The sequence below is a fragment of the Bos mutus genome, chromosome 14 (genome assembly GCF_027580195.1).
Source record: "Bos mutus isolate GX-2022 chromosome 14, NWIPB_WYAK_1.1, whole genome shotgun sequence".
In the NCBI taxonomy this organism is placed as follows: Eukaryota; Metazoa; Chordata; class Mammalia; order Artiodactyla; family Bovidae; genus Bos; species Bos mutus.
In genome coordinates, this window is record NC_091630.1 from 77,215,434 (window position 1) to 77,234,306 (window position 18,873).

General features: G+C 44.7%; 1 protein-coding gene across 2 annotated transcripts in view; it reads right to left on the bottom strand.

Moving 5' to 3' along the window:
- EFR3A (EFR3 homolog A) overlaps positions 1 to 17,275 on the bottom strand; it is a 93,159-nt gene extending 75,884 nt beyond the window's left edge. For both annotated transcript variants that reach the window (XM_070382773.1, XM_070382774.1), the window contains exon 1: positions 17,044 to 17,275. In XM_070382773.1, the coding sequence (XP_070238874.1) occupies positions 17,044 to 17,053 (10 nt within the window). In that variant the 5' untranslated portion in view covers positions 17,054 to 17,275. The remainder of the gene's footprint in view (positions 1 to 17,043) is intronic.
- Between the last annotated feature and the right edge of the window lie 1,598 nt (positions 17,276 to 18,873).

Sequence of the window (18,873 nt, forward strand, 5' to 3'; positions counted from 1 at the left end):
GGGACGGGGGAGCCTGGTGGGCTGCCGTCTATGGGGTTGCACAGAGTCGGACACGACTGAAGCGACTTAGCAGCAGCAGCAGCAGGAAATGACTATGGCAAACTTGAACATCTTACATTTCATTTTCTCTGCCTGGCAGGAGTGAGATCCATTTAAAGTTCAGTGCAACCATAGCACAGAGAACTTTGTAGCCAATAGCCAAGACAGCTGTTCAAAAAGCCAATCAAATAGCAGGGGTGTGAAGAACACTTAGAATTATCCAGCAAACTAGTGCAGCAAAAATACCCTGGAGCTCAGGTAATGAAAACAAAAAGATATAGCTGAATAACTCACCAGAATAAAACCCAAAATAATAGCATTGGGGAGAAAGAAAGTCCTCCTGAAGACTACAGAGCAAAAGGCTTAATGCCTATTTTTAGAACAGAGCAAACTCTTCATGCAGAGGTACAATGAAAAAAACCTGAGTAGTGATTCCTTCTTAATAAAAATTAGAATCATGCTGTCTAATAATATGCAGAAGGGAGAATATGACAGCCTACATGGGAAGAGGAGTATCAGTATTGATAGCAGCTTCTGCTGAATTTCAAGAATATGTGAAAACAGCCTCATTTCAAGAGTGGAGCGAACCTGGCAGATAGAAATGACGAAAGAATTTTGACAGGTCTGACATATTAATCATAGGACGGATTGCCAACATTCATTCTGTGATGATACTTCCGCAGAACTGTGTTCATTCTACAACACACAATCATTCAGGGGGGGGGGAACCCTACAAATTGCTGATAAACTGAAGTCACACAAAGTGGTTCATCTCAACCTTTCAGGTTTTCACAACTGAAAACACCACCTAATAGATCAGAAATTAATTTTTCTTCCTTTCAAAATACAACAGCATGATAAACATGGCCACAGGACTGGAAAAGATCAGTTTTCATTCCAATCCCAAAGAAAGGCAATGCCAAAGAATGCTCAAACTACCGCACAATTGCACTCACCTCACACGCTAGTAAAGTAATGCTCAAAATTCTCCAAGCCAGGCTTCAGCAATACGTGAACCATGAACTTCCTGATGTTCAAGCTGGTTTTAGAAAAGGAAGAGGAACCAGAGATCAAATTGCCAACATCCGCTGGATCATGGAAAAAGCAAGAGAGCTCCAGAAAAACATCTATTTCTGCTTTATTGACTATGCCAAAGCCTTTGACTGTGTGGATCACAATAAACTGTGGAAAATTCTGAAAGAGATGGGAATACCAGACTACCTGACCCGCCTCTTGAGAAATCTGTATGTAGGTCAGGAAGCAACAGTTAGAACTGGACATGGAACAACAGACTGGTTCCAAATAGGAAAAGGAGTACGTCAAGGTTGTATATTGTCACCCTGCTTATTTAACTTACATGCAGAGTACATCATGAGAAACGCTGGACTGCAGGAAGCACAAGCTGGAATCAAGATTGCTGGGAGAAACATCAGTAACCTCAGATATGCAGATGACACCACCCTTATGGTAGAAAGTGAAGAGGAACTCAAAAGCCTCTAGATGAAAGTGAAAGTGGAGAGTGAAAAAGTTGGCTTAAAGCTCAACATTCAGAAAACGATGATCATGGCATCCAGTCCCATCACTTCATGGGAAACAGATGGGGAAACAGTGGAAACAGTGTCAGACTTTATTTTTTTGGGCTCCAAAATCACTGCAGATGGTGGCTGCAGCCATGAAATTAAGACGATTACTCCCTGGAAGCAAAGCTATGACCAACCTGGACAGCGTATTCAAAAGCAGAGACATTACTTTGCCAACAAAGGTCCGTCTAGTCATGGCTATGGTTTTTCCAGTGGTCATGTATGGATTTGAGAGTTGGACTGTGGAGAAGGCTGAGCATCGAAAAATTGATGCTTTTGAACTGTGGTGTTGGAGAAGAATCTTGAGAGTCCCTTGGACTGCAAGGAGATCCAACCAGGCCATTCTGAAGGAGATCAGCCCTGGGATTTCTTTGGAAGGAATGATACTAAAGCTGAAACTCCAGTACTTTGGCCACCTCATGTGAAGAGTTGACTCATTGGAAAAGACTCTGATGCTGGGAGGGATTGGGGGCAGGAGGAGAAGGGGACGACAGAGGATGAGATGGCTGGATGGCATCACTGACTCGATGGACGTGAGTCTGAGTGAACTCCGGGAGTTGGTGATGGACAGGGAGGCCTGGTGTGCTGCGATTCATGGGGTCGCAGAGTTGGACATGACTGAGCGACTCGATTGAACTGAACTGAACTGAACAGCAAGAGCCTGACTGGTAGGCTATAGTCCATAGGGTTGCTAAGAGTCGGGACACGACTGAGCGACTTCACTTTCACGCATTGGAGAAGAAATGGCAACCCACTCCAGTGTTCTTGCCTGGAGAATCCCAGGGACGGGGGAGCCTGTTGGGCTGCCGTCTATGGGGTCGCACAGAGTCGGACATGACTGCCACGACTCAGCAGCAGCAGCAACAGCAAGAGCGGAGAAGGCGAAGGCACCCCTCTCCAGTACTCTTGCCTGGAAAATCCCATGGGCGGAGGAGCCTGGTAGGCTGCAGTCCATGGGGTCGCGAATAGTCGGACACGACTGAGCAACTTAGCAGCAACAGCAAGAGCAATCAGACAGTAAATACACTATTTTCCTAAGCCATAAATGTACACACACATACAATAGACACTATCTCATCAAGTTACCCAAATTCTTTTCTATGTGATAAAGGAAGAACCAGTTCATGGCAATATTTTGTTTCATTTAGGTTTTGTAAAAAATTATGAAAAAATTATGCTAAAGTTATAAAAATCTTAAGCATTCTTTTTTCTGGTTGTGGACTATATGCCAACTGTGGTTAACCTGGAAAACATAAATTACACAAAATAAAAATTTATAAACCCAGTGCTTCTACAAGTATCATTTTTAATGGCTGTATGGCATTTTTTTTGCAAGGATGTTCTATATTCAATGTGCAGCACTTCCCCATGATTGAATATTAAAGTTTCTGGGTTTTTACTATTTTACCAATATTACTGTGATAGACATTTCAGTGCAGAAATCCTGGCGCAGTTTATGTTTTTCATCATTTCTTATAGATTCCAAACAGTGAAATTCCTGGGTCAATGAGTAAATGCATTATCAGAGAACTTGATAAAACACTGACAAATTACTTTCAAGAGTCATACCAAAGTGTTGCCTTTTCCATTGTACCTCACCACCACCTTTGCCTATTGTTGCTGAAGAAGAGATTAAAATTGTATCTTTGGTAATGCGACAAACTCCAAAGGATTCCAGTTTTTAATTAGCATTTATTCATTAGTGAAAATGAATCATCTTTCCCCAAGCCTGATCAAACACTGCCGACAAACATAGGTGTGTGGTTTAACCATGGAAGGCTGATGGCATTTTGCTCTCTGATTTGTGTAAATACTGCAAATACTGATCTCTTATAATTGATACTAACTTTGAATCCTTCTTCAAATCTTTAGCCAGATTTTTATAATACTTCTATCCTACACCTCTCCATGCCCCGTAAAGACAGTATGAACTTACGTAGTTGTCAACACCCACCAAGTATTCAGATCACCCCTTACCAAAATTGGGCTATACAATAGGTAAAAGGCGCTTTCTCCTAAGAATCAGTGCCTTCATTTGACTCAGGTACAAAGGACCTCTGCTTCCCAAAAGACAGAGTATTCTTTTCTTTCAGAGAAGCATGTGTGGGCAGGAGAGGGGACAGAGACTATACTGAAAATCACATCCTAAAACACCAGAGAGATGGCGGCAGCTGTTTTTCTGTAAAGTTGTCCCCTCCAAATCACCCCAAGTGGGAGTCTAGGCAAATCGAGTATCCCCAAGAAGCTGGGCTTCTTCCTCCTACCTGCCCCCTACTCTGGTGGGATAGCTTTGGGAGGGGATCAGAAGTGCACCAAACTCCTGAGATGGAACCGTGAGGGATGGGGCAGAGGGAATCTGCTCACTCTGGCTCCCCAGAGAAGTGTGACACACCAATCTCACTTCAGGGTCAGGAAAGAGCCTGCCCTGACCCAAGAGGTCACAGCTGCCTGGATCGGGCCTGGAGGCCGCCTGGGCCTGCAGCCTGAGGTCATCTCTAGGGAGCAAACTGCAGGGCCCTGGATGGGAAAGCAGGCCAGGCTGTGGGCACAGCGTGGTCAGTAACATTCAGTATTTAGACTGGTGGTTCTCAACCTGGGGACAGTGCCCCCCTAGGGAACACGTGGCAATGTGTGAGGACATTTCTGGCTGTCACACTTTAGGACAGCGAAGACTACAACTAGCTTCTAGTGGGGAAAAGCCAGAGATGCTGCTACACAAACCACAATGCACCCGACTGACCGAGACCACCCAACAAAATACGATGCAGCCCAAGGCATCAACAGAGCAAAAACTGAGAAACCCCAACTTAGAGTATGTCTGCAGGCCTGCACTGGTATTCTTTGTCTCAGGCCTGGCAAATATTTCAGACAGGTCTGCTAAGAATCTAATCATAAACTATAAAACCTTTCAGAACAGTTTTTATGGGGGAAAAAGTTATTTCCAGTTATCGTATCTAAGAAGCACTGCTCTGACTCCAGTTCGAATTCCCTCTTTTAGTCAATACTGACCAAGTACCTGTGACGTGACCAGGCAGAGTGCTAAGCCGAAGAGACCGTGTTGAAACTGATAGGATCTGACCGCAGGTTCCACTCCTGCTGCACCCGGAGCAGAGCGCTGCAGTCACAGGCATCCGGCGCCACGCCCAGCTCCACACTCACTGTCAGCAGGCTGTACTTGACTTCCCTGAACCAATCTCTTCGTTTCTGTAACCGGTTACATAGGACCTTCCTCAATGTGGGAGACAATTAAATAAGATCATTCCTATAAAGCACAAAGTATATTGCCTGGTATACAATCAACACTCCATAAATAATTTGTTACTAAGAGCAAATTCTAAGTTTTTGTAAAGTAACCAGTAAGTTGGAAACTGCTAACATGCCTACAAAACAGCCACTTCCTGTGAATGTGACAGCTGGAAGACAATTTTAGTCACGTTAGTTGCACAGCGTATTAAATCTTGCAAATTCTGGCTCCTTCCTCCTTCTCCAGTCTCATCTCCCACCACATATATTATCTTCAATGCAGCCCCACGTCCCCATGAGTGGGGACAGATGATTTCTGGTAGTAACCCAAACAGTGTTGGGACAAAGGTCACTGTGAGAAAGAGAACTCTTCAGCTGTAACTCTGACAATATATATAGGTGCTGGGTGGGAGAGAGAGAGAAGGGGGTGAGGGCAGGCAAGGGAGAGCAAAGGAACAGACAGAATGCTCACACGTGCAGGTCAAGTCTGCTTATGTTTCTAAACAAAAACACTTCAAACAGCATTCATCCCTCACATCACAATTCATCTATATTCTGCAGTTATTTCATAAGAATGGATTGAAAAATAAGTCAAATATAATTAACCTCATCAATGGGAAAAAACCAAACATAGATGGACCACATTACCACAGCCTAATGTATGCGGCCAAATATCAATGCCAATCTAAACGAGAAAAGAACACATCAACCACAAATAATCACTGAAAGCACAGCAAAAAATGATTAAGATGCAGTTTCCCTTAGCCAATATACAACAGGTTTTCATATATAAAACAAGAGCACATTCAATCAGACATTTTACTGAACTGTTTCAAGACAAGTTATCTGTCAGCTAAGGGGTCCCTTTCATGTAAGTAGTTTACTAAAAACCTTATGTCTACACTTATATAACCAAGAATCTACCTAGCATATCCCTGGGATCCCCAGTATTCTTCCCTCAGATTCCGGCGACAAGACAGAAGCAAAGACGAAACTGTAAGTATTTTTATAAGTTCACATATCTGATGTAAATTTTGGCCAAGACCATTTTTGCCTTAGTGTAACTCCAAGGAATATTTTTGAAAAGATAAACTATTATCAGCTTAGCTATGGAAAAATAAACATTATCTATGCTCATTGTGATTATGGATAGGAACCCTAACTTAACCCAACCCCAGGTCTGTGTTCAAGCCCTGGTTCTACTCCACCTGACTCTAAGCAAGTTACTGAAACTCACTGAGTCTCAGTCTCCTGATACACAAAAACAAAAATAAATAAAACGACTGGAATTAAGAAGCTTTAACATGTCTTCCACTCAAACTCTGATTCAGAATTTGGAAAATCTTCACAATCAAAATGTTTCTTAATGGTCCTTGGAGTGGAGGAGGATGAAATAAAGGCCTTTAGAAAAACGACGTGACAAATTACAGGGTTGCAGGTTTGAAGAGATCGCTTAGGGAGACAGTCTTGAAATCTGTGCTTAGTGACCATTGCAAACGACTGCCTGAATAGAGTGACATGACCACAGAATTGTTCCTGTGCTGCAGTCACTTCCTATCAGACACCCTTCCAGGTAGCTGCTTTCTGAAAAAGACCTTTTTGGATCTTCTAAATAACTCCAGTGACGTGACTGCTAACATTCATGAGACATGCTGTCACTCTGCCTTCATGGGTGTGCCATGCTCCACTAGATTCTACTCACCGATTCCAGTTTCAACGACTGAGAGAATCAACATTCCAAGTAAGCAACAAAATAGCAGGAATAGAAAAATTCTATGACTTGGAATTATAGAGTCTGAAAAAACCCTGGTGATCATCTCCAACACCTTCATTTTACAGAAAACCATTACATTTATTTCACTAAACCCTTAAGGATTAACTAGCTAAGCATATACACGAGCCTCTTAACTTGCCTGACACAAAAGAAAAACACATTCGTTTATTGGGGTGGGTAGGTGTTCCTAAAAAAATCCTAAACAAAATAATGATTTTGCAAAATTACTTATTCTACATGCAGAATTTCTGAGAGGTACTAATGTTCATTGCACTATCCCAGCGATTTTGGTGGTTCTGGTCACAAAAAAAGAAAACGGCAATTACAAACACAACTGACTTCACATGGGTACCACCAATCAGTATCATACTTTGAAGCAATCACAGAAACTGTACCATAATAAATATTAACAGTGACAGACAACTCAAGTAGTTCACTTTCTTCCAATCAGGTCATGAATATTGTATTCTTAACTATGCAAAGTACACCATGGCGCATCCTTGTGTCATTTTATGTTGTAAATCACACAACTAAGAAAACAAACAGGACTGGAAAAGATCAGTTTTCATTCCAATCCCAAAGAAAGGCAATGCCAAAGAATGCTCAAACTACCGCACAATTGCACTCACCTCACACGCTAGTAAAGTAATGCTCAAAATTCTCCAAGCCAGGCTTCAGCAATACGTGAACCATGAACTTCCTGATGTTCAAGCTGGTTTTAGAAAAGGAAGAGGAACCAGAGATCAAATTGCCAACATCCGCTGGATCATGGAAAAAGCAAGAGAGCTCCAGAAAAACATCTATTTCTGCTTTATTGACTATGCCAAAGCCTTTGACTGTGTGGATCACAATAAACTGTGGAAAATTCTGAAAGAGATGGGAATACCAGACCACCTGACCCGCCTCTTGAGAAATCTGTATGCAGGTCAGGAAGCAACAGTTAGAACTGGACATGGAACAACAGACTGGTTCCAAATAGGAAAAGGAGTACGTCAAGGCTGTATATTGTCACCCTGCTTATTTAACTTATATGCAGAGTACATCATGAGAAACGCTGGACTGCAGGAAGCACAAGCTGGAATCAAGATTGCTGGGAGAAACATCAGTAACCTCAGATATGCAGATGACACCACCCTTATGGTAGAAAGTGAAGAGGAACTAAAAAGCCTCTAGATGAAAGTGAAAGTGGAGAGTGAAAAAGTTGGCTTAAAGCTCAACATTCAGAAAACGATGATCATGGCATCCAGTCCCATCACTTCATGGGAAACAGATGGGGAAACAGTGTCAGACTTTATTTTTTTGGGCTCCAAAATCACTGCAGATGGTGGCTGCAGCCATGAAATTAAGACGATTACTCCCTGGAAGCAAAGTTATGACCAACCTGGACAGCGTATTCAAAAGCAGAGACATTACTTTGCCAACAAAGGTCCGTCTAGTCATGGCTATGGTTTTTCCAGTGGTCATGTATGGATTTGAGAGTTGGACTGTGGAGAAGGCTGAGCATCGAAAAATTGATGCTTTTGAACTGTGGTGTTGGAGAAGAATCTTGAGAGTCCCTTGGACTGCAAGGAGATCCAACCAGGCCATTCTGAAGGAGATCAGCTCTGGGATTTCTTTGGAAGGAATGATACTAAAGCTGAAACTCCAGTACTTTGGCCACCTCATGTGAAGAGTTGACTCACTGGAAAAGACTCTGATGCTGGGAGGGATTGGGGGCAGGAGGAGAAGGGGACGACAGAGGGATGAGATGGCTGGATGGCATCACTGACTCGATGGACGTGAGTCTGAGTGAACTCCGGGAGTTGGTGATGGACAGGGAGGCCTGGTGTGCTGCGATTCATGGGGTCGAGTTGGACATGACTGAGCAACTCGATTGAACTGAACTGAACTGAACAGCAAGAGCCTGACTGGTAGGCTATAGTCCATAGGGTTGCTAAGAGTCGGGACACGACTGAGCAACTTCACTTTCATGCATTGGAGAAGAAATGGCAACCCACTCCAGTGTTCTTGCCTGAGAATCCCAGGGGCGGGAGCCTGTTGGGCTGCCGTCTGTATGGGGTCGTACAGAGTCGGACATGACTGCCACGACTCAGCAGCAGCAGCAACAGCAAGAGCGGAGAAGGCGAAGGCACCCTCTCCAGTACTCTTGCCTGGAAAATCCCATGGGCGGAGGAGCCTGGTAGGCTGCAGTCCATGGGGTCGCGAATAGTTGGACACCGACTGAGCAACTTAGCAGCAACAGCAAGAGCAATCAGACAGTAAATACACTATTTTCCTAAGCCATAAATGTACACACACATACAATAGACACTATCTCATCAAGTTACCCAAATTCTTTTCTATGTGATAAAGGAAGAACCAGTTCATGGCAATATTTTGTTTCATTTAGGTTTTGTAAAATTATGAAAAAATTATGCTAAAGTTATAAAAATCTTAAGCATTCTTTTTCTGGTTTGTGGACTATATGCCAACTGTGGTTAACCTGGAAAACATAAATTACACAAAATAAAAATTTATAAACCCAGTGCTTCTACAAGTATCATTTTTAATGGCTGTATGGCATTTTTTTGCAAGGATGTTCTATATTCAATGTGCAGCACTTCCCCATGATTGAATATTAAAGTTTCTGGGTTTTACTATTTTACCAATATTACTGTGATAGACATTTCAGTGCAGAAATCCTGGCGCAGTTTATGTTTTTCATCATTTCTTATAGATTCCAAACAGTGAAATTCCTGGGTCAATGAGTAAATGCATTATCAGAGAACTTGATAAAACACTGACAAATTACTTTCAAGAGTCATACCAAAGTGTTGCCTTTTCCATTGTACCTCACCACCACCTTTGCCTATTGTTGCTGAAGAAGAGATTAAAATTGTATCTTTGGTAATCGACAAACTCCAAAGGATTCCAGTTTTTAATTAGCATTTATTCATTAGTGAAAATGAATCATCTTTCCCAAGCCTGATCAAACACTGCCGACAAACATAGGTGTGTGGTTTAACCATGGAAGGCTGATGGCATTTTGCTCTCTGATTTGTGTAAATACTGCAAATACTGATCTCTTATAATTGATACTAACTTTGAATCCTTCTTCAAATCTTTAGCCAGATTTTTATAATACTTCTATCCTACACCTCTCCATGCCCGTAAAGACAGTATGAACTTACGTGAGTTGTCAACACCCACCAAGTATTCAGATCACCCCTTACCAAAATTGGGCTATACAATAGGTAAAAGGCGCTTTCTCCTAAGAATCAGTGCCTTCATTTGACTCAGGTACAAAGGACCTCTGCTTCCCAAAAGACAGAGTATTCTTTTCTTTCAGAGAAGCATGTGTGGGCAGGAGAGGGGACAGAGACTATATTGAAAATCACATCCTAAAACACCAGAGAGATGGCGGCAGCTGTTTTTCTGTAAAGTTGTCCCCTCCAAATCACCCCAAGTGGGAGTCTAGGCAAATCGAGTATCCCCAAGAAGCTGGGCTTCTTCCTCCTACCTGCCCCCTACTCTGGTGGGATAGCTTTGGGAGGGGATCAGAAGTGCACCCAACTCCTGAGATGGAACCGTGAGGGATGGGGCAGAGGGAATCTGCTCACTCTGGCTCCCCAGAGAAGTGTGACACACCAATCTCACTTCAGGGTCAGGAAAGAGCCTGCCCTGACCCAAGAGGTCACAGCTGCCTGGATCGGGCCTGTAGGCCGCCTGGGCCTGCAGCCTGAGGTCATCTCTAGGGAGCAAACTGCAGGGCCCTGGATGGGAAAGCAGGCCAGGCTGTGGGCACAGCGTGGTCAGTAACATTCAGTATTTAGACTGGTGGTTCTCAACCTGGGGACAGTGCCCCCCTAGGGAACACGTGGCAATGTGTGAGGACATTTCTGGCTGTCACACTTTAGGACAGCGAAGACTACAACTAGCTTCTAGTGGGGAAAAGCCAGAGACGCTGCTACACAAACCACAATGCACCCGACTGACCGAGACCACCCAACAAAATACGATGCAGCCCAAGGCATCAACAGAGCAAAAACTGAGAAACCCCAACTTAGAGTATGTCTGCAGGCCTGCACTGGTATTCTTTGTCTCAGGCCTGGCAAATATTTCAGACAGGTCTGCTAAGAATCTAATCATAAACTATAAAACCTTTCAGAACAGTTTTTATGGGGGAAAAAGTTATTTCCAGTTATCGTATCTAAGAAGCACTGCTCTGACTCCAGTTCGAATTCCCTCTTTTAGTCAATACTGACCAAGTACCTGTGACGTGACCAGGCAGAGTGCTAAGCCGAAGAGACCGTGTTGAAACTGATAGGATCTGACCGCAGGTTCCACTCCTGCTGCACCCGGAGCAGAGCGCTGCAGTCACAGGCATCCGGCGCCACGCCCAGCTCCACACTCACTGTCAGCAGGCTGTACTTGACTTCCCTGAACCAATCTCTTCGTTTCTGTAACCGGTTACATAGGACCTTCCTCAATGTGGGAGACAATTAAATAAGATCATTCCTATAAAGCACAAAGTATATTGCCTGGTATACAATCAACACTCCATAAATAATTTGTTACTAAGAGCAAATTCTAAGTTTTTGTAAAGTAACCAGTAAGTTGGAAACTGCTAACATGCCTACAAAACAGCCACTTCCTGTGAATGTGACAGCTGGAAGACAATTTTAGTCACGTTAGTTGCACAGCGTATTAAATCTTGCAAATTCTGGCTCCTTCCTCCTTCTCCAGTCTCATCTCCCACCACATATATTATCTTCAATGCAGCCCCACGTCCCCATGAGTGGGGACAGATGATTTCTGGTAGTAACCCAAACAGTGTTGGGACAAAGGTCACTGTGAGAAAGAGAACTCTTCAGCTGTAACTCTGACAATATATATAGGTGCTGGGTGGGAGAGAGAGAGAAGGGGGTGAGGGGCAGGCAAGGGAGAGCAAAGGAACAGACAGAATGCTCACACGTGCAGGTCAAGTCTGCTTATGTTTCTAAACAAAAACACTTCAAACAGCATTCATCCCTCACATCACAATTCATCTATATTCTGCAGTTATTTCATAAGAATGGATTGAAAAATAAGTCAAATATAATTAACCTCATCAATGGGAAAAAACCAAACATAGATGGACCACATTACCACAGCCTAATGTATGCGGCCAAATATCAATGCCAATCTAAACGAGAAAAGAACACATCAACCACAAATAATCACTGAAAGCACAGCAAAAAATGATTAAGATGCAGTTTCCCTTAGCCAATATACAACAGGTTTTCATATATAAAACAAGAGCACATTCAATCAGACATTTTACTGAACTGTTTCAAGACAAGTTATCTGTCAGCTAAGGGGTCCCTTTCATGTAAGTAGTTTACTAAAAACCTTATGTCTACACTTATATAACCAAGAATCTACCTAGCATACCCCTGGGATCCCCAGTATTCTTCCCTCAGATTCCGGCGACAAGACAGAAGCAAAGACGAAACTGTAAGTATTTTCATAAGTTCACATATCTGATGTAAATTTTGGCCAAGACCATTTTTGCCTTAGTGTAACTCCAAGGAATATTTTTTGAAAAGATAAACTATTATCAGCTTAGCTATGGAAAAATAAACATTATCTATGCTCATTGTGATTATGGATAGGAACCCTAACCCCAACCCAACCCCCAGGTCTGTGTTCAAGCCCTGGTTCTACTCCACCTGACTCTAAGCAAGTTACTGAAACTCACTGAGTCTCAGTCTCCTGATACACAAAACAAAATAAATAAAACGACTGGAATTAAGAAGCTTTAACATGTCTTCCACTCAAACTCTGATTCAGAATTTGGAAAATCTTCACAATCAAAATGTTTCTTAATGGTCCTTGGAGTGGAGGAGGATGAAATAAAGGCCTTTAGAAAAACGACGTGACAAATTACAGGGTTGCAGGTTTGAAGAGATCGCTTAGGGAGACAGTCTTGAAATCTGTGCTTAGTGACCATTGCAAACGACTGCCTGAATAGAGTGACATGACCACAGAATTGTTCCTGTGCTGCAGTCACTTCCTATCAGACACCCTTCCAGGTAGCTGCTTTCTGAAAAAGACCTTTTTGGATCTTCTAAATAACTCCAGTGACGTGACTGCTAACATTCATGAGACACGCTGTCACTCTGCCTTCATGGGTGTGCCATGCTTCACTAGATTCTACTCACCGATTCCAGTTTCAACGACTGAGAGAATCAACATTCCAAGTAAGCAACAAAATAGCAGGAATAGAAAAATTCTATGACTTGGAATTATAGAGTCTGAAAAAACCCTGGTGATCATCTCCAACACCTTCATTTTACAGAAAACCATTACATTTATTTCACTAAACCCTTAAGGATTAACTAGCTAAGCATATACACGAGCCTCTTAACTTGCCTGACACCAAAAAGAAAAACACATTCGTTTATTGGGGTGGGTAGGTGTTCCTAAAAAAAAAATCCCTAAACAAAATAATGATTTTGCAAAAATTACTTATTCTACATGCAGAATTTCTGAGAGGTACTAATGTTCATTGCACTATCCCAGCGATTTTGGTGGTTCTGGTCACAAAAAGAGAAAACGGCAATTACAAACACAACTGACTTCACATGGGTACCACCAATCAGTATCATACTTTGAAGCAATCACAGAAACTGTACCATAATAAATATTAACAGTGACAGACAACTCAAGTAGTTCACTTTCTTCCAATCAGGTCATGAATATTGTATTCTTAACTATGCAAAGTACACCATGGCGCATCCTTGTGTCATTTTGCGTTGTAAATCACACAACTAAGAAAACAAACAGGACTGGAAAAGATCAGTTTTCATTCCAATCCCAAAGAAAGGCAATGCCAAAGAATGCTCAAACTACCGCACAATTGCACTCACCTCACACGCTAGTAAAGTAATGCTCAAAATTCTCCAAGCCAGGCTTCAGCAATACGTGAACCATGAACTTCCTGATGTTCAAGCTGGTTTTAGAAAAGGAAGAGGAACCAGAGATCAAATTGCCAACATCCGCTGGATCATGGAAAAAGCAAGAGAGCTCCAGAAAAACATCTATTTCTGCTTTATTGACTATGCCAAAGCCTTTGACTGTGTGGATCACAATAAACTGTGGAAAATTCTGAAAGAGATGGGAATACCAGACCACCTGACCCGCCTCTTGAGAAATCTGTATGCAGGTCAGGAAGCAACAGTTAGAACTGGACATGGAACAACAGACTGGTTCCAAATAGGAAAAGGAGTACGTCAAGGCTGTATATTGTCACCCTGCTTATTTAACTTATATGCAGAGTACATCATGAGAAACGCTGGACTGCAGGAAGCACAAGCTGGAATCAAGATTGCCGGGAGAAATATCCATAACCTCAGATATGCAGATGACACCACCCTTATGGCAGAAAGTGAAGAGGAACTCAAAAGCCTCGATGAAAGTGAAAGTGGAGAGTGAAAAAGTTGGCTTAAAGCTCAACATTCAGAAAACGATGATCATGGCATCCAGTCCCATCACTTCATGGGAAACAGATGGGGAAACAGTGGAAACAGTGTCAGACTTTATTTTTTTGGGCTCCAAAATCACTGCAGATGGTGACTGCAGCCATGAAATTAAAAGACGCTTACTCCTTGGAAGGAAAGTTATGACCAACCTACATAGCATATTCAAAAGCAGAGACATTACTTTGCCAACAAAGGTCTGTCTAGTCGAGGCTATGGTTTTTCCTGTGGTCATGTATGGATGTGAGGGTTGGACTGTGAAGAAGGCTGAGTGCCAAAGAATTGATGCTTTTGAACTGTAGTGTTGGAAAAGACTCTTGAGAGTCCCTTGGACTGCAAGGAGATCCAACCAGTCCATTCTGAAGGAGATCAGCCCTGGGATTTCTTTGGAGGGAATGATGCTAAAGCTGAAACTCCAGTACTTTGGCCACCTCATTCGAAGAGCTGACTCATTGGAAAAGACTCTGATGCTGGGAGGGATTGAGGGCAGGAAGAGAAGGGGACGACAGAAGATGAGATGGCTGGATGGCATCACTGACTCGATGGACGTGAGTCTGAGTGAACTCTGGGAGTTGGTGATGGACAGGGAGGCCTGGTGTGCTGCGATTCATGGGGTCGCAAAGAGTTGAACACGACTGAACTGAACTGAAGAAAACAAACAAATGTTTCCTATGTCCATTTTATGAAGCTGCTGCTGCTGCTAAGTCGATTCAGTCCTGTCTGACTCTGTGGGACCCCAGAGACGGCAACCCACCAGGCTCCCCCGTCCCTGGGATTCTCCAGGCAAGAACACTGGAGTGGGTTGCCATTTCCTTCTCCAATGCATAAAAGTGAAAGTGAAGTCGCTCAGTCATGTCCGACTCTTCGAGACTGCATGGACTGCAGCCCACCAGGCTCCTCCATCCATGGGATTTTCCAGGCAAGAGTACTGGAGTGGGGTGCCATTGCCTTCTCCGTCTATGAAGCTAGATAACCCTAAAACATAATAAAAAAAATAATAATTGCCACTTTACCAATAAATTCCACTTGAAGTCCTAACTTTCAAGAAAGGTGTCCCCTCCCCACACTTTGCTTTCTAAGAAAGTAGATTCATGGTGGTGGTTTAGTTGTTAAGTCATGACCCACTCTTTCCACCCCATGGACTTATAGCCCACCAGGCTCCTCTGTCCATGGGATTTTCCAGGCAAGAATACTGGAGTGTAGATTAGCACAGTGCTAATTCACTGAATAACACGAACATGAATTTAGGAACAATAAACTGACAGTAACAGTGATGAGGATATTCCTCCAGTCCAGATGAATAAAATTAAAATATAAACTGCTGACATATGAACGTGTGTGTGCTTAGCCGCGTCCAACTCTTTTCGAGCCCCCATAGAGTGCAGCCTGCCAGGCTCCTCTGTCCACTGGATTATCCTAGCAAGAATACTGGAGTGGGTTGCCATTTCCTTCCCCAATGCATGCATGCATGCTAAGTCGCTTCAGCTGTGTCCGACTCTGTGTGACCCTATGGACAGCAGCCCACCAGGCTCCTCTGTCGACAGGATTATCCTAGCAAGAATACCGGAGTGGGTTGCCATTTCCTCCTCCAGGGGATCTTTCCCGTCCAGAGATGGCATCCACCTCTCCTGCATTGGCAGGCAAATTCTTTATCACTGAGCCACCAGGGAAGCCTGCTGACATGCATACTGGATACAAAACCCAAGAAGATCAAGGTTAGGAAATCTGTGTTAAGAGAACAAAACCCACCTTACCCAGACATACAGGAGAAGTTGTTAGTCATCTTTACAATCAAGACTGTTTAAACATATGCAACAGCATTATATAAACCTTTCTAGTATCAGGAGATAATGCCTCTTTACCCACCACTGGACAAAAGAAGCATTTGAGGCTGACCTGGAAATCCACTGTCCCATATGTCTACAAAAATAAGGACAATTAGGAAACGTTATGAATTCTAAGAAATAGGAGCTAACTGGAAACATGCTGCCAAGTGTTTCAGGATTCCACATTATGAAACACCGTGCTCACAAGAGCCCTACCTGAAAAAAATTCTCAAATCAATCATCATCAATGCTTTTCCTCTGCGTCCAAAATCTAGAACTACCCTAGTGGGCACATACCTAAGCCAGTGGGTTTAAAGAATCACTACTTGGTGATGCTCTGGGCTCGTTGAAAAATTGGTCGTTGGCAATGCTGTACTACATACACCCTGTTTGCCCAAAATGCCTCCAACTGTCCAGCGATTTTCAAACTTCAGGGTCCTTCCGTTTAACACGGAGGACACAGATTCCGGGGCCCAAGCTCCGGGAGTCTTATTCAACGTGTCTAGGGAGGGAGACCTTAAACCCTCCTTTTCCAACCGACGGCCCGGTGGATCGGAAGCCCTGTGGTCCACCACCACGGGGCACCCGAGCCTGACAAAGTTCCCCAAGGAGCGCGCCTACTTCAACCAGCAGGACGTGTCTCAGAGGGAAAATCCAGGCTTGCCGGGGCTCGGGCGTCGTGGGGAAGCGCTCCGGGAGAGGCCGGGGCGTCCCCACCGGCGACGCCCGTCCTCGAGGAAGTGAAGAGGCTATGGCGATGGCGGGGGTGGGGGGTGAGTTCCCCGCCTTTGCAGGAAGTCCCTGCGCTTTGCTGGAGGAACAGCTGGACTCTGAAGTCCTGCGGGGCTGACTTCTGGCATCTCTGCCGCTTCCGAAGCCGGGCGCCCTCCGCGCTCGGGCCTCGGTCTCCTGCTCCGTGCAACGGGCTCCCGCGCCGCAACCACCTCTGCCCGCCCACTCCCGGGAAAGCCTAAGCCCAAACGAAACGAACTCGGCCGGTCGCGGGCACTCCCCGGCCCGGCGACACCCGGAGTGCGCGCCCAACGCTCCCCGCCCGGCCCGGCCCTAGGGCGGCCACTCACGGGTAGGCATGATGACCCCGAGCCGCGCTCGTCGCTGCGCCGAGGCTCAGCGGGGCCGCGCCGGGCGCGCTGACCGCATCACGACGGGCCAGCCGCCCGGGCCGCGGAGGCCGGGACGAGGCTAAGGGCGAAAGGCCGAAAAAGACGACGCGGACCTCCGAGACCACGCAGGCGGAGCGGGCAGCAGCAGGCCCCCGCCGGCGCAGCCCCGCGCTGGACGACGCCGGGGCGCCCCACGCCCTGACGTCAGCACGTCGCCGACGTCCAGGCCCCGCCCCCCCCGCAGGGCGGTGGCACTCGAAGGTGGGAGGGGCGGCATGGGGGGACTTGGGGACGTGCGGAAGGACTGCGCAGCGCTTTGGGCATCCTCGGCCTTCGCTTTATTGTCAAAAAGGAGTGGTTTGAGTCACATTCGTTTTCACGAACCCTTATTCGAGGTGCATTAGCAACAATTATTTTCTTAGCAGTTGCACCTGTTTATGAGGTTGTAAGCTAAGCAGGATGGCGTTGAATGAATGCGTCTAGTACCCGTAGGGTTTTTCTCTTCTAAGCCCTTGAACTTGCAGTGCGTCTTTTATTCTCTGGAAGCGTGATTTATTTGAGACGTCCGGAGGTCCTCCGGGGCGGTGGCTGCGTCTGTTTTGAGAGGACAGAAAATGTAATTTCCTCTTGCTCCTCGGATGACTTTCAGAGAGATTTCATGCCTCCGGAGTTACTTTCCTCCAGAGACAGAGGTTCTGTCCACTTGACTGAGTCATTTTTCCTGACTCTCTGAATGTCACTGGTAATTGATGGATGTGTCTATTAGTCAACGGCCTAAGCTGGTACTTGGAGCCCAGAGCCTTCAGCAACCCACATATGCTTTGCTAGTCCTTATAGGATGCGGACAGCCTATGTGGAGAAAGAAATAGGAAGCCCACAGGGGTCTCAAACGGTGTTTCTCAAAGTGACTCAGGATTGTTTCTTGTGCCTGAATCACCTGGGAATCTACTAAAAATCGAATTCCTGCCTTCCTACCTAAACCCGATGAATCACACATGAGAGTGATTCAAGTATATATTTAGCTTTGAAATTCTTTGTCTTTGAGGGTAGTGCCAACATTCTAGTTAAGAAATGATGTGCAGTATGGAGAGGAGAAAGAAGGTGAAGATAAGAGAGGGCAGGGCTTGAGGAAGTTTGTCTTGAGGTGGACTTGTGAAAAAGCAGAATTAGCAAAAAAAAAATTGAACTAGCAAAGACCTGGACAGCTCTTAAAGAGACTAGGGGAGGGTAGAGGGCAATTTAAAGTGAGTCAGGGAAGTGGATGAGAGGAGAGTGTACAATCCATATGTAGGAGACTGTTAAAGGCCAGATTACCAAGTACTTGGTTTTCTTTCAATGCCTTGCTGCATATTTTTATCATCTGTAACATCTTTCCTGCTCCCAGATACCTTGCCCAGACTTTCAGGACACCTTTACTGTAGCAGTTTATTCACTGAATCCTAATTAAAATTTTATACGTGCTTATATTCCACCAGTGGACTGTACACATTTCAGAAAATGGCAAAAACCATATTTGGTTCCTATGTCTGTGTTCCAGCCTGGCGCACAGTAGGGGGGCTTGTTGTTGTTCAGTCCTGTTCAACTCTTTGCAACCCCATGGACTGCAGCACCCAGGCTTCTCTGTCCTTCACCATCTCCTGGAGCTTGCTCAAACTCATGTCCATTGAGTCAGTGATGCCATCCAACCATCTCCTCCACTGTCATCCCCTTCTCCTCCTGCCTTCAGTCTTTCCCAGCATCAGGGTCTTTTCCAGTAAGTTCACTTGTCGCGTCAGGTGGCTAAAGTAT